Here is a 25,925-nt window from a genome sequence, read left to right on the forward strand (position 1 = left end):
TACGGATATCTGCATACAAGAAGATTTCACCACCAAGAGAAAAGCGATTGTCAACAAACTTCGTTCTCATGCGAAAGTCCAGAAAGTCTCTTGACGGAAGGATCACTGCTCTCAGTACAGATGGCAAAAAAGGTCTCCATCTTTAGCCTCGCGGCCATCGATTCTAAACTTTAAAGCCAAACACATTTTACTAACTAATTTCATAACACATGAAGTGCATTATGACTTTGAAATATCATTGGGTTTTTTTTCCTGATCTGTGAAAAATAATCAAAATGACATGAAGTGTCTTACTTGCGATATCTGGATACATCTTTCATGTTCCATTCTATAGATCCTGGTGGTTTTTTTTCTTGATTCCTTCAAAGATTGGATTTGTAATCGATGTGTCATTCTCGAACTGACTTTCAATACATACCATGAAACTCAAACTAATGTTGATGCCTATATGAGTTACTCTTCAGTCGAAATTGTAATAACTCAAAGTGATTTTTCTGTTGATCAGCAATCGTTACAATTCAGTCAATTACAGGCCAAAGGCCTAAAAATATACAGTTTAATGTGAGAAGTTTATTACGAAATGTAGAAGAACTGAAAACTATCACGTCTGGTAGTGCAGTAGATATTGGTGCTTTTAATAAAACTTCGTAAGACGATACACATTGATCATTACAAGATTATACGAAAAGATAGATATCGACATGGTGGAGGCGTCGTTTCATAATCAAACTATGATCTTGAAATTTAAGATCATTCGTCTCTTCAGTGTTTGGAAGCTTTAGATTTCCTTATGCGTAAGAAATTTTCACAGTCATTTATTTATTATATATTACATCCCAGCAACCACGTAACGTTTTCAGAACGTTTCCTAAACGTTTTTTTTTTTTTTTTTTAAGGTTCCGTACGTCTTTGTATAAAATGGACGTTTTAAAAACGTATATATTATAACGTCAAAGTTGGGACTTACAATTTACCGCAAAGCACAGGTTTTTTTTTTAAACGTTAAAAAAAACGTTTTTATAACGTCCATTTGAAAGGTTTTAAATACGTCGAAAACTTTCCACAAAAAGACTTTCTGAAAACGTTTTGACAAAACGTCCAAATAACGAACTTGGATCGTTTCAAGAACGTTCAGAAAACGTCCCCGTGTTAGCTGGGATGGTATCGCCCCATACTCATTATCTCTCCGTAACGCAGGTAACATTGTTCTCTCGAAGCCTCGTACAGATTATTGTAAAAGAACAACACAATACAGGGGATCAGTGCAGTATACAACGCACTGCCGTATGCCTTGGAATCGACTTCCAAGTCCACATATATTTTTAAAGGGCTTGGAAAATTGTGTTTCTGATTTTATGTGATTATCAATATGTAACATGTAAATGTGTATTCTTCATTCATTTTCTTTCTCTGTTGAATGTACTTAAATGCCTATTTTTGTGTGTATATCACTTTTTATCATCAAAGCTTATAATTGTACATGTATGTAATTCTCATATGAAATATGACTCTGAATTTGTGTATTTTTTTCTTGTGTAACCGCATAATTGCTTTAAGTTTCTCACGTAAGGGACCCAACACAGCGCTGTTATGATAGCAGCGCTGAGTGGGATCATCTCTCCATTGAAGGTCTATTTTCACTATTTTTATGTAATATATTTTTGTTTGTATATGTTTTTTTTATGACAGAAAATAAATACAGAACATTACAATACAGTACAATAAAATGAAATACAATATAATACATTTTTTTTTATTAGCCATTTAGGACAAAATGTATTCGATGTTTCCTTGTAATTGTTTCCTTCATGAAAAATAACAACAACTGATACTTTGATCGTTGCCAGAAGCTTAGAGCACTAAACTCAACTATGAACAAAATGTATGATTCCTATGTTTTCCGGCAGGAGGCTGTGGGCAGTGTGAAGGTTTTCGACATATTTGGAGCATCTTTTCACCAAACCTACCCGACAAATACCCACCGGACTTCCGAGGAGAATGGTCAGTTACAACTTCAGAAGACGAACAGGTAAACTTTGAATGATTTCTCATACACTCATTAAAAAGAATGTTCGTTGTGCACCTGCCCCCATCCCCTCAAATCACACACACACATACACACTCACTCTTCCCCGTCCCCCCCCCCCCCAGCTTCAGATCTTCTCAATACTCGGCAATTTTCTAATTTTGAATATTGTTCAGTTGTTTATAGATCAGTCTCTAGTATAAAAAAATAGAATATTGACTTTGTCTTCTTTGTACCAGCGAGTGAATTAAACTATTAAAAGTGCGATGTACAGGCAGTCACGATGAATGCCATTAACAAAGAGATAATTCACCACACCACAACTATAGGAAGTTACGTGCTCTCTCCTAAGACGCTTTCATTGAGGACACCTTACAAACAGAGAATTAGCCTCATTAGCATGGAACCCAAATGGAGCACATCAGTGAATGTAATTATCAGCTGAAATTTCCTCCACGATTATTTCTTTTAAGAGCACCCCTTAAACACTGTTAAAGAAAGAGGGGAAAATGTTTTCTAAAGCAGCATTGATAATGCCACCAGTGATATGAGATGAAAATGCAAATAACTAAACTACATTCAGAGCGTAACATTTAATAAGCTTGCTTCTTCTTCCCACTACTATTCCCCTGTACTCCAGACATCAAGTCTTTGATTATAGGCTTCGTTTTACGCACAGGCGTCATTGCGATATACTGTCATGATTAGCACAACTGGGGTCACATCAGATGAGTAGGCCTATATGAGTATAAGATACGCTATCTTGAGAAACTCCTCATCCTATCATCTATGAGACGTTAGGGAGCTTTAGATTTTCGTGACGGGGACGTTTAAAGGAAAAAAAATGTTCTGAATATGCGCAAAAACTCGCGTCAAGTCGATCTATTTATAGCTTGCGTCGTACGAGTTTTTCACTACGCGTTCTGGGCTATTTTTACGTCCGCTCAAATTCACGACGTAGAGAGCTACTTCATGCACCCATCATAAGGGTGAGCCATTTTATTTTTCATACGTTGCATCCCAGCGTAATCTAAAGCAACTTTTCAGCACGACGCAAGGGGAGAGGATCGTCGTCTCAAACGTCCGCGCCGCAAATCTAAAGCTCCCTTTTCACTGAGAATGATACGACTGCATAAAATTCCATGGCAAGATGAACATGATTATTATGATAAAAGGCACCTTTTCAGCCAAGCATGTACTCCTTTGTTGCTAGCGAGTTTATCAAACATTATCTACAATATTAATGAGTTACAATGCGCTTTCTTGACACTTTGTTAAACTGTTTCTAAAGGTTTCGATACAAGTTAACGTTCTGGAGATCGAGCGACTTTGGGACACGCTCACGGTAACTCACCGGTTCACCCACAATAACAGCACCAACACTTTCAAGCTAACGAGCGCCAATGTGACGTCACTGTTTCTACCGAGTGGCGGTCACACAACAGTCCAGTTTTGCAGTGACGTCATGAGGGAATTTGCTGGGTTTGACTTGGATGTGTACTCGTCTCTCATTGTTTGTAAGAAATTTTAGGTTTCGCTTCCTGTCTTCCTTTCGCTACATGTCCACTTTAATCATGGATAATTTTGAGTTTCATACATGCAGCAATGCCCTTTATTTAATGTTTGAGATAGATAGTTTCGACGGTTTCAATTAATTACATCTCCCCAGTCAGTAAGACTGGCACGTAGGGTATGTTTGATCTTCCTAGAAAGTACAAGATTCACGTGAAACACATGCCATACGACAGGACGCTATGTAAACATCGTGATTCGATTGTCTTTGGTGAAAATATTTACAAAATATATAGAATTATGTCTTTTGATGACGTCACTGGAATGCGCCTTCCAAATATGAAAATGAGAACGAAAAATGTATTAAATCCATCAGAAATAGTATGGGTGTGACCGCCAAGTACGATCTTGAAAACTGATTCCATTAGATGTATGTCAGTACTAGTATCTTGCTTCCCCCGTCTTGCTGGGTGCACGTCACGAGACCGACACCCACGAGTCATACAGCTCAAGAGTCATACAGCCCACGAGTCATATAGGTCACAAGTCATACAGCCCATGAGTTATACAGCTCACGAGTCATACAGCCCATTAGTTTAGCTAAGGAGGCCCATGAGACCGACACATTTAGCCCCAGTTGTATCTGTCAAACTCGTTGGCTGCTTTTACCTAGTGTCGAACTCATGGGCTTTAGTTGCTTAGCGTCGAACTCATGGGCTGTATGACTCGAGAGCTGTATGACTCATGGACCTGATTTCACTGTCGAACTCGTGGGCTGTATGACTCGTGGGTGTCGGTCTAGTGGGATGACCCCGTCTAACCCATCTAGACGCTAGCCTTAGAATAGATTTAACGGAGACCTTTTGCTGACCATTTCATAACAAGTCGCGTTGTTTTGATAACAAGATTACGTGTTGAGCTGAGCATCTGTTATTGAAACGCTCTTTCTGAGTCCCTTTACCCAATACCATCCCTACCATAGCCAACACAACTTGTACACTTTGTACACAATATCTTGGCAATTTCAGGGTTTTCTTCTTTCTTTTTTTTTCCGTAAACGCAATGCAATATTTTCTAGTTTCATATCATATCATGATTATAGCTGACTGATCATTATTTTGAGCTGGATTCATCAAGGACTGACATTATGTTTTAAACTTTTTCAGCAGAAAAAAAAGAACATTCGTCAGTTTCTTGTTCACCGAGATGAACGGAAAATAATTGTGTGGTGATAATATCATCTGCTTAGTTATGTCCGTATTCCTATCAACTGTTCGAGAACTGTTTTTATAAAACTCAGCAAAATTTCACAATTTCTTAACTTTCTTAATATCTATCCCATTTTGATCAGAATTTCCTTGCTGCTCCAATACAATTTTACTCTTACTGATCGTACTAAGTTTTAGCCTTTCGGAATTCTCCTTTAATCTATGCAACGTGTGCCTCCTAACTGTAAAGAGAAACTCGTTTCCATCTTAAAGTATTCAAAGCAAACAAGTTAATAGGCAAACTGTATTATGTTCTTGATGGCATCAGCCACGCGTGGAAGCGTTGATCTTCACGGCTTCGTGTGTTCGTCGGGACTGCAGACGATCAAGACTGTAGCCAGATGTGATCACGTGATCGATTGCCATGACTTTTCCGACGAGATTGGATGCGGCAGTGAGTATTCGTCTACTCGAGTGGATGAAATATACAAAGTCAAAGGGTCATTTACGCACACACTTGCATACATTTAGACATATCTCTCCTTTTCTCACATGCTTTCTCTCTCCCTCTCTATCTCTCTTTCTCTCTCCCTCTGTCTCTCCCTCTCCCCCCCCCCTCTCTCTCTCTTTGTACGTGAGTACAATGCATTTTAGTCTAACAGTGCTATTCAATCAAACCAAATTTTTGACGCTTACACACGTCTTCTTCAGGGTCGACATGAACAACGGGACAATTTATACACGACTCAACAATCATAAAGCCCTGGAATTATGTAATTGACAAAATATACACCAGCTAGCAGCTAGCACCGTGCCATTTTACACCAAAACTTGATAACGAAACGACGTATAAAGAATCATCGTAGAGCTGAAAGACCGTTCACGACTGTTCTGGGAAAGTCGTATAGATGTGCAGTTTCCCACTGCGCATGCTGTTATAGTCATGAGTGACAGCTGTGGGGTCACCTTTCGTGCGCGCTCCCATTCATCCCCGCCCAGTTATACCGTTCTGTGGTCGCCATACGTTCAGACGCACACGGAATGCTGATTCGTTATCGAGTTCTAGTTCGAAACGATGCACTGACCGTCGTTTCGCTATACGTCGTTTCGTTATACGTCGTTTCGTTAGTCAGCGTTCAGACGTATAAATTCATCGTATAGCTATACTGTTTTGGTATAGCTATACCGTTCTAGTGTATTTTCTTTTGCGTCTGAATGCGCTGGTAGTTATACGTCATTTCGTTATACGTCGTTTCGTCATGTCGTCTTTCAGACGTATAAATTCGTCGTACAGCTATACCATTTTAGTATGATTTTTTATTCTTACGTTTACGTCTGAACACCCTGACTGATAGCTGTGTTGGCTGTGATTTACACTTGGAAAAATCAAAATTTTTCTAAAATCTCGAAATTTGGGTGCAAGCTGCTAAGCAACTTCATCCAAACGCCCTTGAAACATCGCCAGAAAAATCGCTAGCCGGAGTGCGATTTTTTGAAACTTCGCGATGTTTGTGGCGAAGTTTAGCAAGTGTAAACCCAAACTGCAGAAATATCGCGATTTTTCATCACGTGACTTTCGGTATTTCCGGATTGCACCGGGTGTTTACGTCACATTTGCGAAATTTCGTGATCCTCCTGAATGCTGCTTTTATCAACTTTCCCATACTTAGCTTAAGTTTTACACACTTATTACGTATGTGATCTAATGTAGCAAGCTAGATAGATTTACTGTAAGTTTACACTCTCGAGAAACGCAAATTTATGTTAGCATCAGACTGATAAAAAGCCATGGCTCAACGTTCCAACCAGCTGCAAGCAAAATATAATACGAATAGCGCGCGCTTCCACTTTTCTACCGTTAACCCCGAAGTGGAAGAGAGGTAAATACACGTGTGCACTACCGAACAAAAAATCGCGATGTTTCGTGAAGCTCAAATTTAAACGGTAACGTAACGGTGGAATCGAAATATCGCGATCTTTAAAATCGCGAAGTTAGGTGTAAATCCTGCTATAGACAATCGATTTGAGTTTTTCTTTGCAATTTCCACCAGTTCTCGAAATACCTAACTGTGAAATCTCGGTATTCACACAGCTAGCTACAGGGAGAATCACTGCTAGCTAGCTTCGCTGATGACCTCTTTTTGGAAATATGAGTGCGCGCTCGAGAGGAGTGTTGTCGTGTACTTCCCCACTGGAAAGAACACAGTGTCCCACAGTGTGTTCACATAGTCGACTATGTGAAAACGCTCGAATTCAACTGTGTGAAGATTTCACACTGTGGTGTGGTTTTCACAGAGTATTCACAAAGTAATGATTTGTTTCATACTGCAAATTAATGACTCACATTAGGTCCTAACTGTTAAAACGCTCGAATTTAACAGCGTGAAGAGATTTCACACTGTGTTCACACTGTGTTCTTTCCTGCAGGGAAATTGAAATAGTACATGACTGTATTTTCAATGATTTGTGTACAACACATAACCTAATTTGGAGCTATTTCGATAACAATCAAAACAACATGAACAACAACAAAACAACCTTTTAACAGATTGTAGTTAAATCACATGTCGATTAATAATCTTCAATTGAGAACGATATGTATTTTTTTTTCGACTAACAGTCACTAATGACGTTTTTCAGACTGCAGTGCTGAGTTTTTCGCGTGTCGAGGAAGCGATATCTGCTTGACAGCGGATTACCAATGTGACGGTGTAAACGACTGCCCTCTATCGGACGATGAGGAAAACTGTGGTGAGTTTTACCAGAACTTTTATTTGTCTCTTTTCATGGATATTTCATTTTCCTCAAGGATCCTACGAATGTTACTTGTATATTTATATCAAGTTTCATGAATGTCACATCTAGACCTCCTAATGCTCAGTTTGACAATGCAGGCACAGTAAGGGGAAAAAGTTTGAAAAGGAGTATAGATTAAGGAGATGATAGATTCTCATGCCCATGACGAAAAAAAAAAAGTCCAAATCTTTTACTGTCAACAGCATATAATGAGACAAAAATGGGAAATTTCTTTGAATATGTTTGTACATATGGCAACGCCAACGTTCTTTATAAAATATAGCCAGTGAATATTAACCACCAGTTCAGCTTTGAAGAATTTTGACCCCCCCCCCCAATACTGAAAGGACTTTAGCAACTTAAACTTTTGGTTCTGTGTTTGTGGGAGTGGAGGTACAATTTCTATGATTATGCCAATAATTAATAAGGAACGTTGTAGAAGAGTGTAATGGTACAACTCTGCAGAAACTCAACGGTGTCCAAGGGGTTGTTCCTGCGGCGAGTCGCCTTACAATGACAGGCACGGACCCCTTCAACCAGCCTGTGGTCAACCAGATTGGCTGCCAATGTGGATAAACTGCTCCAACAGCTGGAACGAAGAATACGCGATGAAAATTAGGAAGAAGGCAATCCTATTGTAAGTTTTGCTACCACAAATGATTTTGTTTTCAAAACTTCATGTCTACATTTCTTGGTTATTAGCAGCACGTTTTCTATTCTTTTGTATTCGTTTTTCATTTGCGACGAACATAAGTCATAAAATGTGAACCATCCTTTTTCCCCTATTGCGGGACTACACACGGCAAACTTCTATATTGACCTTGTTTCAAATTTGCTACGTGTCTGTTTCGTTCCTAACTATAATTTGTTTGTGTGGTGATTCCAGCTATGTGAAGGTAACGTCGTACACTCTTTGCCACTGTATTGGTTATTAAACATTGCTCTACGAGATGCTGGAGTCCCCATTATTAAAAATCCTTACACAACTACAGTAAAGCAAAAAGTGTAGTAGTTGTCATGGTTGTCTTCTTTCTCTCTAGTTACGTTCAGACGGTGATCCTCAAGGTCGAGGATAAGCTATTAAACTTCGAGGATAAGCTCTATGGGGCGCCAAGTGTCAGACGGTCGATTTCGTTACGAAATCCACCGTGCGACACTTGGTGCCCCATAGAGCTTATCTTTGGAGTTAAGGATCACCGTCTGAACATACTTCTGTAATCCAGAAACCTGATCGGTGCAAATATCGGAGATTTGGCAGCTGGGTCATTCCAACGACTGGAAAACGTGCACACGCTGTGAGTTCGACACTCGACTCGTCTGAGACCTATAAAGTAGCATAAGGTTACATTGCAAGATTTTAGGAATTAGCATGCCCGACACTGAAACAAGAAGGCAATTTGATAAATTTCATGACAATTATTGATAGTTTCCCTCCTGTCATCAAAATCAAATAATCAGCTGAACTTATAGGGATGGTATAGTATTGGTTGAGATGAGGATTGAGCTTTTAACTTTTTTTGCGAGATACTTAGAAGTAAAACAAAGCAATCCTGATAAAAGGTGGGTAACATCTTTTATTATGATCCCTTTGTTTTGGATATCTCAGCCATTTCAAAACCGATTTTCATCAATAATAAGCTCTGAATCCCTTTCAGAAATACATGCTCTTTCATATTTCATAAAAGGTTTCGCATTATTTCACCAATAAAAAAAAAAGGTTGTGACACCTGAAGCTCCATCTCGACCAAAACTATAATATCCCTTATATTACTTGGTGCATACATGCTAATTAAACAAACACTGAGAAAGTTTCGAAATCCTTTCTAAGACGAAATGAGACTACTCTGGGATAGATGTGACAACAACAATCCTGCGTGGTTCTTGTACTAATCTCCTCTCTCATGCCTTAGAGGATGTAGTACATAATTCCATTATTGCATAGGATTCATGGCAATGGATGACAGTAATGAATATCCATCAGATAATGTGAAAGTCTGCCGAAGATTTTGAAAGTATCAAGCTCATGAAGAGTCTTCATTTGGCATTTGTCTCTAGATTTACGTAAGGTAGCCTTCATTTTAGCTGTCATATTGTCGCAAATTTTTATTTCCTCTGATTTCGTACAATAATTCTTCCATATAGCTTCTTGTGGTACATATCTTCTGTACAAAACTACTGGAAATAAAAAAAGGGAAACGTCCAAAACTCCTAATAAGATTTGCAGCGTTAACCGCTGCATGCAATCTGGACTTTTATTTTGGGGTTTATGTGGTAGTTCGTTGCCATGGAGACAAATGTTCAAATGTGAAACTTTGCGGAGATGGAATTCTTGAGAAGTAAGCTGTTTCTACGCTATTTCATTGAACTATACTTGATTACACGTTGACACAGTACACATTGCTTCATAATATGTACGACAAATGATTAAAGATATCGAATAGCCTACATAATATTGATACCTCGACTCGTAATATCCCTGCTGGAAAGAACACAGTGTCCCACAATGTAAAACACAGTGTGAACACATTGTGAACACAATGTGAAATCCCTTCACACTTTTAATTCGAGTGTTTTAATAGTATGAACACATTGTCAATCATCAATTCACAGTGTGAAACAGAACATTACTCTGGGAATACCTTGTGAAAAACCACACCAGAGTGTGAAATAATCTTCACATTGTTTAATTCGAACGTTTTCACATAGTCGACTTTGTGAACACAGTGTGAACACACTGTGGAACACTGTTCTTTCCAACAGGGTTCCCAAGTCCATCAATGCACATAGCATGCATACAGTGAAAAAGTTTGTTTGATACATGCAAACTGACACACTCTCTTTTTCATTCAGACCATCACTTACAACTCCATAGAATCGTATGATTCATTTCCACAATATAATGTTGGTGCAGTCAAATGTAAACGGTTGCATATTTTGCTATTGTACATGACCTTTCTAACCTTCTACTGACTCTTTACAGTTATCAGAGTGCGTTAGATTCAAACCCAATTCATCTTCATGATTTTATGATTATAAATTCGGCGTTTGTTTCTCTTTCTGTAGGGATTTATCTTCAAATCACCTTACCCACCTACAGCCTGGTGTCTTCGATGGACTCCATCGCTTGTGGAAACTGTACGTATAAACATTATTCCAAACGACGTTTACCTTGTCTCACTTTGTGTCCATACGTGATGTTTTCAGCAGTTACACTTGAAGAGTTTGGTTGCAAAACGGATTAAATGCCATTTTTAATATTCTAGAGTTCTGTATCTGATAGAGGAAAATAAAACCTTTCCAATGGTACGTCACTAAAGTTAGATGACAAGGAACACTCTTGACATAATAATAAAAAACATATAAATTTATCATGTTTCTTCGTTTTCTAGCAGATTTAATCGCAAAAATCACGTATGTAAACCAAAAACAAAATGGTATTAACTCGTTTCACCATCTAACTCTTCAGTTACAGTTAACATATATGTTAACAGTCATTATAAATAATTGCATGTCCCGATTACAAAGGCATTGAAGACACCTGCTGTTTGTTTAAAGATCTGTTTGAACATTAGTGCTGATTTTTTTTTTTTTTTTTTGCTAAAATCGAAAGTCGACACTTCTCCCTTCTCTGTTACCTCATTCCTATTCATGAGCAATTGAAGGTCTAAGTGAGTGTGAACAATTTTCTAAATATTTTCGATTCGTTTAAAAAGGAAAAGAAATATATTTTGGTGATTTTGTTTTGTTGTTAATTGCAAGAATGGCAGAAAATGATTGCACAGGAGGCTGATACAGAGTAAAACGTAGAATTGAATCTACAATATATTTCACATTTAACTCAGAATACAGATAGTTCTCTTGTTTAAGTTGTGATGTAAGTCTGCAACGACCGTGGACAAAAAGTTCATTCCATGTTGCATACACATTGTAATAACATCACTCTGCCATTAAAGATTGGTTTAGACTCTTTTGAAGACAGCTTGAAATTCATCAGCATGCTTGAAAATGGTATGTGATACCAATTTTGTAAGATTTTCAAGGGATTAAAAAAAAATCAACACAGTTTGCATTCACATAGTGACTACTCTATAAATATTTAATCTACCACACAGAATCATCTTTAACAACAGTTTGTCACATTTAGAAAGAGGCACATTCAGAGGACTGTACAATCTGCGCCTATTGTAAGTATGACTCTGATAGCGGACCTAAGATTCACCCATAAGCCAAACTCCATAACAAACGAGGGAAAAAAAAACTCAAAGAAAAAGTTGTGAAATTGTTAGTTCTGGGAGGTATAGAACAAGGGCCTGTGTGAGTTTAGGGCAATGTGGTTAATATCAATCTGTATAACAGTCCTTGCAGCAATGAAATGTTGGAATTAAAAAAACACAACATACAAATCACAGTAAGAAGAGTGGAAATGAGACTGACTTCACGATTACATAAATTGTAATATGTGATATTACGAATTTAGTAGTATAACCCTAAAAGAGTGAGCAATGCAATAAATGGATACAATAGCTAACCTTCTTGGGACATTTCTGCGTTTTATACCCAAATCATTTTGTTGTCTCCTCCTGGTACACCTTTCAGGGCTCACTGTTTGCTCGCCACCCCCCCCCCCCCTTTCACCTTGCTGTTGCTTTTTCACTCTTTCCCTTTCTTTATCCTTCTGGTGTTCCTTATCTTCTTTGATGTTGCCTCCCTATTCAAACTTTTCCTTCAATGGTTGTCCCCTTGATCCTAATGATCATTACTGACCCTCCTCTACCTTTTGTCTGTCCCCCCTTCTAAGCCTTTTGTCTGCCCACCCTCCTGCTCTAAACCCCCTCCCTTTACCTGTTGGGATCCTTGCCCATGACCTCCCACTCTCTCCTTTGTTTTCTTTGTTCTGTGTACCCAGCCTGTCCCTGTCTGTTCTTGTTGTGTGAAGTCCTTATGTGATTGCTTTCCCTGCTTGTTTGTCATTAATTTTTGCCTCTGACGAAGATTCAGCTAGGATCGAAAGCTCAGGCCCCTTTTGACTCCATATCTAAATCTAGCAGACTGTTATTTAATAGGAAGTTTGTACCAAAGGCTGATGAGCATAATTATCTGAAACCTCATGATGGATGTAAGTTTCATACAAAGACAAAATAACTTATTCATCAGAGAAAATCGATTATAAAATCAAAAAAATTTGGAAGTGATGACTAGTCGATACTTGCTGTCTTGCTTGTTTGTTTCTTATCAAACCCATTTCAAGAGTTCTTTTCCCCTCCACACAAAGGTATCTGGAAAGAAACGATATTTGGAGGTTGGATGATGGCTGTTTTCTAGACCTTCACAACTTGTTCTTCATGTGAGTACATCACTATCAACTGCCAATTAATGTAGATTATGGTATTTATTTGCCTGGCATAGATAAACGTATTATGATTATCACCAAGTATCATGTTCGAACTCTGGTTGTAGAGCATTGATACGAGTGTTTGTTACATTGCTCACAGAGTAATGATGTTGACAGATATTGTATCATAACGGAAATTAAATCAATGAAAAGATATCCCTAAAAATATTGCATTTTGTCTGAATTGGTGTAATTTTGATTTCCGTTTTACTCTTTTATATCTCTGTTAATAAGTTTCTCTTTGACTTTTTTTTAGCTCAATGATTCATTTCTACGCAAAAAGAAAAATTAGCTCTCTGCAAGTCGATACCTTTTCTTGTAAAACATGTATTGCATGTATTCCAAATAAGTGTCCTGTTTTCTAATATGTCTTTTTATCTCACAACAGCGACTTTGATAGAAACCAGCTGAGAAACCTCAGACCGGGTGTCTTTAAGGATTTAGGCCGAGCTCTAGAACGACTGTAAGTGTACTTCATACTATTAAAGTGATAGTGGTGAATGTGAAGATTGTAATTGTAGTAGCATTGGCAGCGATAAGTGTGATGATTTTAACATTGAGAAGAACAAGTAATGATAATACCAATAGGCAGGGCTCGACACTAACGGTGGCCCGGTGGCCCGGGGCCACCAAAAACGCACGTCGGGCCACCAAAATTTCAGAAATTAAGAATTTGGTGGCGCGATCGGGCCACCAAAAAAGTCGGATGTTTGCCTTTGGGCCACCAAAAATGATAGTTAGTGTGGAGCCCTGCAATAGGTAATGATATCAGTTACGTACAATTTTGTTTCTACATTCTATATTCAATACCGCATAATATGATTGTGCCTTATTCATAAATCATTATGTAGTACAATATTGTAGGGCGAAAAATGAACATAATAGACATAAAGCAGTGCCAGATGCACTAGCAGAGGACTCATATACATAGGACCTATGAACATTATGAACTCATAAGATTAAGTCTTCACACAATTAGCAGCCCTCTTCGTAAGGGCCCAGGCCTGTCTGTAGTATCAAACCAGTATCGCCGAGTAACCAATCGTGTATACACTCTTGGGTCAAGAGAAACATCATGTTATTCCTTCAAGCGAAGATGTCAATACTTGAATTATGAAAAATTTGGGACATATATTTCATATCTTGTAGTTCATGCAAGGAATACATACAAAATACAGAAAAAGCTTGTGTATCCTGTTTCATCAATGAAATCAATTTATAAAACCAAATCACACAAATCGTAGTAAATTTTGTGACTATGATATGTAGTTTTTGAACGAAATGAGGGAAATACGAAAGCGTGATTCTTTCAACTATGTATCAAGAAATGGGGACACGTATTGTCGTACGAATCCGTGGAGGAGATACTGCTTATAGAAGTAAAGTTTATGCATACATTTTCTTTCTTGTTCTTAAATCCTATCATCAGTTTGTACAGAGAGAGAGAGATAGAGAATGTCAAAGTTGATTCTATCTATGTTAAGTATATTTGAAAAAAAAACAACAACAACAGTAGGACAGTTAGTAAAATGATGCTACAATCTTTATTTTTCAGAGTTCTAACCCACAACTTTATCACGGAGGTGAATGCGACATTATTCACGGGTATAGAGAAGCAGCTGTCCATTCTGTAAGTGGAGTACCTCCTCGACATGAACCATAAAGTTTGTAAGCGTATCATTGTGACGTCACGTCTTTGGAAAGGTTTTACTTCTTACGTAATGTTTATGTGCACCATCACATCTGTCAAGCAGGCTGAAGCAGCATGCAGAAACAATGACATATGATTTTTTTTTCGACATTTGAGTATAATAGAGTGTTTATTATCAAACACAAAGAATAAAGACAGAAATCGTTAACTATGATTGTAACATAGTTTGTGCGATGTAAAATTGTCAAGTCACTACTACTTTATTGACTTAAACATACATTCAGTAATATTTCTCCTTCGTCCATTTTGCAGCTCATTTCAAGGTAATCCGCTAATGCGCATAGCAACCGGTACCTTCAAAAACCTGAGAGCGCTCGAGAACTTGTAAGTATTTTGTCTGAAACAAAGATCATAAGGCACATACCCAAGTTTCCCCGCATTAGTAAATTAAGCAAGCATCGTTTCCCATCCATCATAAGATTGGCAATTTATCAAAATCAGCGGAATTTGCTGTTTCCTTTTTCTCTTTTTCTTTTTCACTCCGTTAGTGCAATTTATGAAGGCCCTCGCACGTGCTTTCATAGCATTATTTTATATGTGACGTAAATGTGAAAGTATGCTATATGATTCATGGTTTCATAAGTGATACAGTCGTAAAGATTTCTTTTTTCATTCAATCAATATCTACGGCCATCATCGACTGCATCGTTGTACGTGATGACGAATAAAATTGTTGGTAAGAGATTGGTAATATTCCCTGATTCTAAAAGAAGTCACCAGTTAATGGGAAGACATTAGACTTAGAAAGCTCTATGTAATCAGGGCCAGAATAAAGGGTGCCTGTCATCAGGTAGGAGTAAAGATGTAAAGATTTAACTTGGAATACCAGATTGTTTTGAATATAAGAGTCAGTATCGTCTCCTGTACCAGCTTTTCCTATCATCATATCCTTTATGTGTAATTGTCAACAAACAATGCTGTGTGTGTAGTATGCTGTCTATATGTCTTGTGGAAGAAGCACAATGCAACTGTAGCACTAAACCTTTTGGGGCGGGGGAGGATCTTTCATAAAAACAGATTTAACACGCAGGGGAAGGATTTTGTTGGTCAAACTAATTGCCTGTAAGAAGTATGAATTATTAACATACACAAACACTCAATAATATGTCCCCACCTTTCGGTCTACAAGAAGGGAGTTTCCTAAATTATTAGCGTCTCGCCTCCCTGACATCACCCAATGGCATCTACATGCATTTATTATGCATACCAATATGCATATTGTCCATGCACACTTGCACAATGCTCATAAGCACCAGATTATATCCGTAAAGGTGACCTCATCATCAGGTACTAAAATCAATTCAAAGGAGTAAATACTGTACAGGGGCCGCGGAACGTTTTTCCTGCAGTTTGGGGGCTGCGGGAACGGGGGTGTCAAGGTCAAGTTTAATCTAATCAAAAATAATTCAAAAGAGACATGGACATTTATTAATACAACTTTAGGGAAAGAAAAGATTATCACCAATAGAAACAAACTTTTTTGCACAATGGAACTGATATTCATGATACCGCTGATATTGCTGAACATTTTAATGAAAATTACGTTAATATTGGATTAAACATATCCGCTGATAATATGGCTGATACGCATTATAAAGATTTTTCCATTTAGATGAATAAACCTATTTCTAATACTTTTTTTTTTAAACCAGCCGCAGTAGATGAAATTTTAGATATTGGAAAGGCATTAAAGTCTGGAAAAAGCAGTATTTTTGACGATGTTGATCCAACTGTGGTTAAATATGTTTGACCTTATATTGTTGATCCTTTTTTTGCATGGTATCGTACCATCTAGAATGAAAGTTTCAAAAGTTATTCCAGTTAAAAAAAAAAAAATGATCCTAGCGTATTTACAAATTACCGTCCGATATCTATTTTGCCTTGTTTTTCAAAAATATTAGAAAAATATAGTTTTTACTCGTTTTTATGATTTCATGCTTTAATATGATCTATTATACGATAGTCATTATGGATTCCGGCAAAATCTGTCTACAGATATGGCGATTATAGAAATACAAGACAGAATAATTCAAGAAATAAATGATGGTAAAGAATTTGGGCAATATTTATGGATCTTTCTAAATCCTTTGACTGTCTTTCTCATGAAATTTTACTTAAAAAATTGCAATATTATGGTGTTCGTGGTGTGTGTTTTAAATGGTTTAGATCTTATTTATGTGGACGGAAACAATTTACTGTTTATGATTCTTTTCATTAGTCTTCTAGAAATATTAATACGGGTGAGCCTCAGGGATCTATTCTTGGACCTTTATTGTTTTTGATTTATATAAACGACATTGTCAATTCTTGCCATGAATCTCATTTTATTTTATATGCCGATGACACCTCACTTCTTGCCTCTCATAACGATATCAATATTTTAATTGAACTTTTCAACAAAAATCTTCTGCAAGTATATATTTGGTTTAAGTGTAATATGCTCACTTTGAATTTAAGCACACCGCAATGTGTGTTTTTTAAACGCGGAGGTGTGCAGTATAATACTGATAATATGATTTTGAAAATTGGTGATATACGTTTGAAATTTTATGAATCTGTCAATTTTGTAGGTGTTGTATTGAACAGTGAGTTGAGTTGGAATGATCGTATTGATTTTGTTTGTACAAAAATTTCCCGTTTTATTGGTATTCTGAATCGACTGACATATGATTTGCCAAGTTACATTTTGTTCGCTCTTTATAATGCTTATATTCTATCTCTTTTATCTTACTGCAATTCTGTGGGGAAACACATATTCTTGCCAAACTAAAAAACTTTATACTACAAAAGAAAGCAATTTGAATTTGTACAAAGTCAGATTATAGAGCATCAACATCTAAACCTTTAAGTCATTACACACTCTTAAATTGCAAGATTACAATAAAATGCAAATATGTTCTTTTTTGCAACGTTTTCATGCTAAAACTCTCTCACTTTATTTACAAAATAGGTTTTCTGTGAACTCTGATGTACGTAATTAGTATACAAGATTGTCAAATCATTTTCATCGATGGCGTTTTTTAACCGACAAATCTAAATATTCGTTGCGTCATACTGGTCCAGTTTTATGGAATACTTTAGATATGAGCAAATTTGATATACAGTTTAATAATAAATTCAAAAGACAGTACAAGAAAACATTGATTAGTAAGTATTGATATATACATATATATTTAAAATGGGTATATTGGTCTTTTTTCTACTTGTATTATTGTGTTTAATGTTTTTTGTTGTTGTTATTATGATGATTTTTTATTTAAAAGTAACAAAATGATTATTACGCGGGCATGTGCAACATGAAAAGCCTATTCTGGCTTTCTACGCGCATACCATTTTTCGATCAATCAAACACACAATGTTAATGAGTTTCTGTTCTTTATGTACCTGTGATATCTGTTTTCCCCATGTGTTTTTATTCTTTTGTCTTCGTCATAATCTCGCCTTGTTTTGTTGACGTTTCCATCGTTTTTAGACTCACTTTTTGTACAATTTTCTCATATTCACATGTATTTTTATACATTTATTGAATCGGAAATAAAGATTGAATTCAAATGAATTGAATTGAACATGAGGGAACTATTGATTTTTCGGAATGTAAGTGATAAGTCTTGTGCACTCAGAATTATTTAGAATCTTAAGTGGGGGCGACCGCACCCATTCCCCCCCCCCCCCCCCCCCACCGCCCTTTGCTACGCCGATGGTTAGACGGGAACTTTAAATGTAAGGGCAGAATCTCTGGAAATTCAAATTCATGGGTGTTGTGATTTTTTCCCGATTTCCCCCTTTTTTCCCCTTCTTTTTTTCACGAACCAAAAGTGTGTGTGTGTGTGGGGGGGGGGGGGGGGCTGCAGCCCCCAGCCCCCCCCCCCCCCCCCCGTTCCGCGGCCACTGCTGTAGTATCCTTTAGTTGTTGGTTATAAAACACATAATATGGGTTTATGCCAAGGGCATATCTAATTTCGTGGTCACATACTAATATTGTGTATAGCCACACACTATAATTCAATCCTCAAACATTAATTTGTCAAAACATTTAAATGCCATTTGTATAAATATTTTAATGACACTCGTAACAGCTGAAAGAATTCACGCTGTGCAAGACTCCCGAGACGTCCACAGTTCGTTTGTTGTAAGGTATCATTGGCAAGTTAAATATAATCATGTAAGTAAAATATTGCATCATGATCTCTATTACGGCATAGTGAAAATAATTTTCACGCCGAAAGTAGTAGGTTTCAGTCAAATGGTAAAAATGAGCCTACGATAAAGACGTGTATTTTTATCCGTTCAGCAGTTTCATTTCAAACGAGAAATTTTGGATCCTAATAAATTTTCCATCCCTTCTTATGTTTTTCTCTCAACAAAGATACATCTTGGCACGCCCACCGTCTCCCCTTCTGCTCTATCCTGACATATTTGACGGATTAGACCACCTGGATACCATGTAAGACTTTTCACTTTGTTTTAGGCTGTCGTCAGAATAATCTTTCGTTGGGTTCACCTATATTGTCATTTGTGATTATCCACGAACAGTTAACATGGTAAAGCAATGTCAAATTTTCGTTTCATTTGTTTTACACTAATTTAGCAATCTTTTCATCCTTATTGATAATGCATTTATCGTGTAGAGCTATAATCAGAAATGTTGCAAGAAGTCATTACAACTAGCAACAATGGGTCTCTGCGTATATCAGGTATAGTCTCCATGGAATTTAGAAAAGGTCTATGAGGTTAGTGCATGTGGCAGTACTTGCCTTGATTGTTAAGCTTACTACACCGAAGAAATTGGACTCAACATTTGTTATGCTTTAATGGTTGCTTTATTTGTTGTACTGCTTATTTTGACATCTACAGCCAAGAAAAGAGGGGGCAAAGGGAATACTTTTTTTAGTCACTTAATATTACAACATTTTCAAACTGAAAGAGGGTTTTGACATAAACACTGATAGAGGTTTCATTAGGTTATACAGTCCAAAAGTCGGTTCTCGTTTTTGTTTTAGAGACAATTTCTTTTCCCCGACCACGCTTATACATAAAATGCAGCATCCTAAATGTGCAACGTTAAACTGATGAAACTCATAAACTTACTAATCTGTGATTTCGGTCAAGGAGAATGGACCAATGATAAATTTCATGAAAATAATACATGATTTAGTAATTCAACCTGAAATGAGTATGAAATCGTCTCCCGTTTTTGTTCTACAAAGATCTTTTCACGCCAAGATTTATTAAGATTTAACGTGGCCAACATTTTGCCGTTATACTGATCAAACTCATAAATTCATAAATCCAGCAATCTTTTATTCAGCTGAAGAAGAATGGACGGATGTATTTCATTATTGAAACTAATGCATAAGTAAATTAACCTGAGATGATGATAAAGATTCAGTTTTGTTTTTCCGTCCAAGGTTTACCTACAATTTAGCAAGCCTTACATTTTGCCCTCATACTAATCAAACTCATACTATTAAAGAAAAAAATCTTTGATTTTAATAGCTGAAGAAGAATGGACTAATGATTATCATGAAAATAATGCATGAGGAAATTAACCTAACAAGATAAAGTCGGTTCTTGTTTTTGTTTGACAGAGAATATTTCTTTCCTACCAAGGTTTACATAAAACCTAGCATGCTTTACATCTTGACGTCACATTGATTAAACTCATAGATTCCCAAGACCATTAACCTTCAACTTAGTTTGAGAATAATGGGCCGATATTTTGATGAAAACATTTCCTGAGTAAACTGAATTACAATTGTAGATAACGGATAAGCTTACACAGGGCGTCGTGCTTTCGATAAGAATCTGTATCAAATTACAACCTACAGTGTAAGTCAGCAATTGTGAGCCAAAGTAAAGACATATCCATGACGTATAGAACATACAGGTACCAATCAACGTCGCTTAAATGATTATCTTCCTCGTTATATCACTTATTATTTTCCATACATGTTATCTTTATTATCACAAACTTTGCCAGCACGTCTGTTTTAAAGTCAACGTCTGTTGAATGTCAAGATAATAGCAGGGCTCGACATTAGCTATGGCACGGTGGCCCGGGACCACCAAAAACTGATGTCGGGCCACCAAATTTTCAAAAAGGCTATCATTTGGTGGCGAGATCGGGCACCTTAAATTTAGAATGAATTTTATGTTTCCTTTTATTTTGGGGCATTTTCATTTTTTTACTGGCCACTAAAATGTCAAATTCATAGATTTGAGTGGCCCGAGCGAGCGGGCTACCATAGAACGAAGTTAATGTCGAGTCATGCATTAAGTATGTCACATGATTTCCATTTCACGGGATTTTGGTTGAGATGATATTTTTCTATGCTCGCTGACATGTTGATTGTGTGTATGTTATTCTGGGTGCCAGAGGCTGAACCTTGTTTTACCGTCCGCCCGATGGTTTGTGATGGTTTTTCACCCTATTTTCAAGATTCAAGATTCAAATTTATTTTCACTTCCATCAAATAAACAAAGAAGTTACATATAATGCATATGTACAGGATATTTGTAATAATTGCAGAATGTGATTTAACAAAGTACATAATGAAAATGAGTAGCAGATGAAGAAAAACGCAATTATATCTTTAATATATATATACATAAAGCGTATAATACAAGTTAACTAAGGATGGGGACGGAAATGGAGGGTCCCATTAAGAAGCAAAGATTGTACGATATGGGACCCTCAGAAAATACACAAGACAGCAATACAAAACAAAATAAAACGAACCGATGTCAATTGACATGAAATCAAAATAATCGGGAAGGGAAAAAAGAAAGAAGGAAAAAAAGAAAAAAAAATGAAGTCTTAAGGGTGCTGAATCCGAGTGTGGATGATGCAACCTTTGCATCCTTTGGGATTCTGAGGTATTCAAGATGGTTGCCCAAAATTGAAATTCTCATTTCCTTCTAATGGAGGAAAAAATCGAAATGTAATTGTTTCAGCCTACTTCAAGGGTGCTGAATCCGAGCCTTGATGAAAAACAAAAATCTTTTTCATACCTCAGGTTTTTGAGTTATCCAAAATGGCCGTCAAGAATTGATATATTGATAAAGTATTTCCTTGTAAAAACATGCATGAATTTGAAACAAATCGATGGTTTCACCCTATTTCAAGGATGCTGAATCCGAATCTGGTTTATGCAACTCTTGCATCATGGAGGCTTTTGAGATGTTTAAAGGAGACCTCCGGATGATTATCAGATTTTCACATATGAACAATTGGTTATAACTACTTGGTAGCTTGTTTCAGAATTTGTAGCGATGATGATGAGGAATAGGAGTGTTTTCAAAATTTATGACGAGTCACAATGAACAAGAATGATGACATGGCAGCCTCAATACAATAATGCATGAGTAGGGGCTCAAGGAAGCAGAACAAAAGAATTAAGCATGCATAATTCTACACAGGTTAACTTGTAAAGCACGTTATATTGAAATGGATTACATTGATACATTTCTGAATTGTGTGAGGTTCCTATGTCATCATCTTTGTTCGTTCTTGGTTTTTCAGAGTATTGTTTGTTTTTCTTTCTGCTCAAGAACCACAATAAATTTCACAAGTGTATACATGGAGCTGATGATTTACAGTGTATATACTACATGATGTGAAATTATGAAATGCCCCTTTAAAATCGCTGCCAAAATGGATATAAGAATACTGAATACGTCAAAAAAATCTTGGATGCAGGAGTTGCTTCAAACAGATTTGGATTCAGCACCCTCGAAAAGTGTTCAGTTTCAGTTTCAGTTTATTTTATTTCGACACGGTCACTCACTTCAGCCAATGGCTGTTCTTCAGTGAGTCCGTGAAGAGGTAAAAACAGATCAAGGTAACATAATACAACATTAGTGTAATAACATTAATGTCGTATTCATTTATACACAATTTCTAGGAAATATATACTTAAATGGGGATTTCCTTTTTGGCAACAAACTTGGATTTAGAAGAAAAATAAAACCTCCTCATTGATACAATACTTGCACCAACCAGATTCGGATTCAGCACTCTCGAAATAGGGCAAATATATGAATTTATTCTCTTTTTTTTTACGGAAAGACTTTATATCATAATTTCAATTTTTGGCTACCATTTTGGATTTCTCAAAATCCCTCAGGGATCCAAAGTTGTCATATTCACTTTCGGATTCATCATCCTTGAAATAGGTTAAAACCATCAAATCTTTTCAACTTTTTATCGTCTAAAAATTGATATACACAACCCTTGAAATACGGTACAACTTCATTTTCCTGTCCGATTTTTCACCATTCATAAGGAAATTTCAGAATTTTGGCGGCCATATTTGCAGCCTTCTTGAATATCTCAAAAACCCTCAAGGATGCAAGAGTTGCATTATTCAGATTCGGACTCAGCACCCTCGAAATAGGGGAAAAACATCAAATAACATTGGGCAGACAGGTGAAACAAGGTTAGGCCCAAAATCAGACTTGGCACCAGACCATATTCCTTTCATTTTCAGAAACGTCTACGACCCACGCATATGTTGCATATCTCCAGGAGACTCTGTGTGTACGTTGGGTGAACCAGCTCACCCCCTCTTCACCTGTCGAATGACTTTCCTACAGAATCCGCCTATCAAGATTTTCATTTGGATTCTTGGGATCAGCGCACTTATCGGAAACTGCTACGTAATTGTTCAGAGACTGCGAATTAAGTTTTCACATAACACGGCCAAAGTCCAGTCCGTCCTAATTTTGAATCTTGCAATCTCTGACTTCTTAATGGGAATCTACCTCCTGATCCTAGCCATTATGGACATCGTTATTTCGGATTCCTACTTCTGGGAGGGGCGGGCCGAAGAGTGGCGAACCAGCAGCATTTGTCAGGCGGCAGGCTTCATCTCTGTACTCAGCAGCGAGACGTCTGTTTTCTTGATTACCATCATCAGCCTCGATCGAGTCTTTTGCGTTCTCTTTCCGTTCAGTGAACATCGCCTTAGTGTAAAATCAGCTCGTGCGGTAGTAGGAGCGACCTGGGGACTGGCCCTCCTCCTGAGCATCTTTGCTGTTGTACTGAATTACCTCAACCCCGACGCTTATGGACTGAGTGACGTTTGTGTGGGCCTGCCATTGATTCGCAAGAATTCTGGACTCAATAGCGTCGTTGACGAACGCACATTCGCTCAGATTGGTGTTGCGCGGTATGCCACCGTTGCGGCGGCATCGGAGTCAACTTGGCAGTTTTCCATCGTCCTGTTCCTTGGAGTCAACTTCTTTTGTTTCTCCGTCGTACTCATCACTTACATCATCATCTTCATCTGGGTGCGGGTTACCAGGAACAAGGCGGGACGCAGAAACAGTGAAGGAGCTGAAATCAAGATGGCTGCTAAGATGTCACTCTTGGTCGGTACGGACTTCTTTTGCTGGATGCCTATCATCATTCTAGGAATACTAGTCCAGAGTAACATCGTCACACTCAGCTCGGACGTCTACGCCTGGCTAGTGGTCTTTGTCCTACCTATTAACTCATCAATTAACCCTTACCTGTACACAATCGTGGACGCCATGTCTCGTAAACAGAAATTCAAAGAAAAAAACAAGCCTTCAAGATTCACCGCATCCTAATTCTTCTGTTACAATTACGGCTTTGGATATTCTGGCAGTGGATAAAGTTGAACTCTTTTCTAATCATTATGTGTACATTATTTTTGAATTAAAAGAAAGAGACGGGTAAAGAAGGGAAAAGGAATCATTAGTAATGGAAAAATATTTTTAGGCACATGACACACCCTACGACGCGTATGAAGACTACGATAAATTAACGCTTCTTTATAGTATGAGAAGGTAATAGGACCTCGAACTGACATACCAAGTACTGTGTATTTTCGGTGTGTGTATGGGATAAAAAGAAATAAACGAACAAAGTTTCAATAGTCTAATTAAAATCGATTCTACTTGCAGGAAATTTGTACAAATTCCTGAAACGTTCTCCTTGTTCTCTGATTTATAAGAACTACTTTACGCAGTGAGAACAGATTATAAACACCTCGTTCACAGACGTGTGGCCATCACTTAAAAAGGTTCCCTGAAATCCAAATGCATGTTAATTTGTGTTGACTTATGATGCCCTCAACATGGGTCTGTATAGGGCAATTATCCCTTGAGCAATTACCCCGACCCCTTCCTCTGGCCCTAATTATAATCCTAATCCTGAAGTTAATCCTAACCCTAACCCAAACTCCTAACCTTAAACCTCATCCCAACCCTAATCTTAACGCAATAAACCTTACTACTAACCAGTATTTAGCCGCGGGGTAATTGCCCTCTGGGGGTAATTGCCCGGATACGCCTCATCACCACTTTTGCGCTGAAACGAATCTCTAGAAACATTCCATATAGTTTAACGATTTTTTTTCTTCTATTTTTCTTCAGATTACTCTTTTGTTAGTCACATTGATAATACAGAAACATGCAAGTTATGCTGAGTTGAGGGGAAGGTGCATTCCAATGTCTCTTGTTAAACATTTCAGTACTTTAGCAATGATTGACAGATGAGGTCATCTGAGGAATACTGGTTTCGAAAGATTTCTTTTTTTTTTTTTTTTTGGCGTTCCCAAGTAATCTGAAGAAAAATAGAAAAAAAACTTGTTAAGATAATAAAATATTTCTAAATAGATATTCGTTTCACCGCAAAAGTGATGTTGAGGGTATCATAAGTCCACGCAAATCAACATGCAGTTGGATTACAGGAGCCCTTTAATAACTTTAAGTTGGTGAGACTGTCTGGTTTTCAATCAGTCCCAATTCTCGGTATCACCAATACCTAGGTTCGGTGCGCAGAGCAGCTTTAGAGGCATTATGGGATACTCATGCACAGGGACAAACTTGCCCCGCTTTTGACTGCATATGCACTCAGGTCACGTCCTGTCTTTATCCAGGGGTAGTTTTGGTTGAAGATTTCTTCGCTTTCCATCATGTGACCAGCACACTGAAGCCTTGCAGTTGTGAGCCATGACTTTAATGACCGCAAATCAGTAAAATTTAGACATTCTCAACTCTTTTAAAGCTGAATTATAGCCAAGAAAAAAAAAATGGAGTAACAACGTAAAAGCAGACAAATAACTCCATTGGAATCGTATGAGAACTGGGACGCGCGCGAGACAACCGGAAGCGACAATATAACCAAGGAATCCCACAGTGCATCTGTGACAGGGCTTTTCAGCGTGCACATAATTTTTCTGCACATATTGCGATACCAAGAATTAACGCTCCTCATGGAGTGAAAGCTCGTTAAAAACTACCTGAAATAAA

The 25,925-nt window shown here is 37.5% G+C and overlaps 1 protein-coding gene across 1 annotated transcript; it reads left to right on the forward strand.

Annotated features, from left to right (window-relative positions):
• Positions 1–1,880: 1,880 nt before the first annotated feature.
• Positions 1,881–24,239, forward strand: LOC139716038 (G-protein coupled receptor GRL101-like). The gene is made up of 9 exons (XM_071627593.1): positions 1,881–2,029; positions 10,606–10,677; positions 11,655–11,726; positions 12,815–12,886; positions 13,323–13,397; positions 14,490–14,564; positions 14,898–14,969; positions 19,012–19,089; positions 23,135–24,239. The coding sequence occupies exons 1-9, from the start codon at positions 1,881–1,883 to the stop codon at positions 24,237–24,239; spliced, it is 1,770 nt and encodes a 589-aa protein (XP_071483694.1).
• The last annotated feature ends 1,686 nt before the right edge of the window (positions 24,240–25,925 follow it).

This window comes from Diadema antillarum, unplaced genomic scaffold, assembly GCF_040938485.1.
Source record: "Diadema antillarum isolate AM-2024a unplaced genomic scaffold, OU_Dant_1.0 scf00000060, whole genome shotgun sequence".
Taxonomy (NCBI): domain Eukaryota; kingdom Metazoa; phylum Echinodermata; class Echinoidea; order Diadematoida; family Diadematidae; genus Diadema; species Diadema antillarum.

Excerpts from the sequence above, each read along its gene's own strand:
- LOC139716038 (XM_071627593.1), top strand. The coding sequence starts at position 1,881 with ATGTATGATTCCTATGTTTTCCGGCAGGAGGCTGTGGGCAGTGTGAAG. Across the intron at positions 10,678-11,654 it reads CTCCATCGCTTGTGGAAACT|AATCATCTTTAACAACAGTT; the intron begins GTACGTATAAAC and ends TCTACCACACAG. Across the intron at positions 11,727-12,814 it reads CTGTACAATCTGCGCCTATT|GTATCTGGAAAGAAACGATA; the intron begins GTAAGTATGACT and ends CTCCACACAAAG.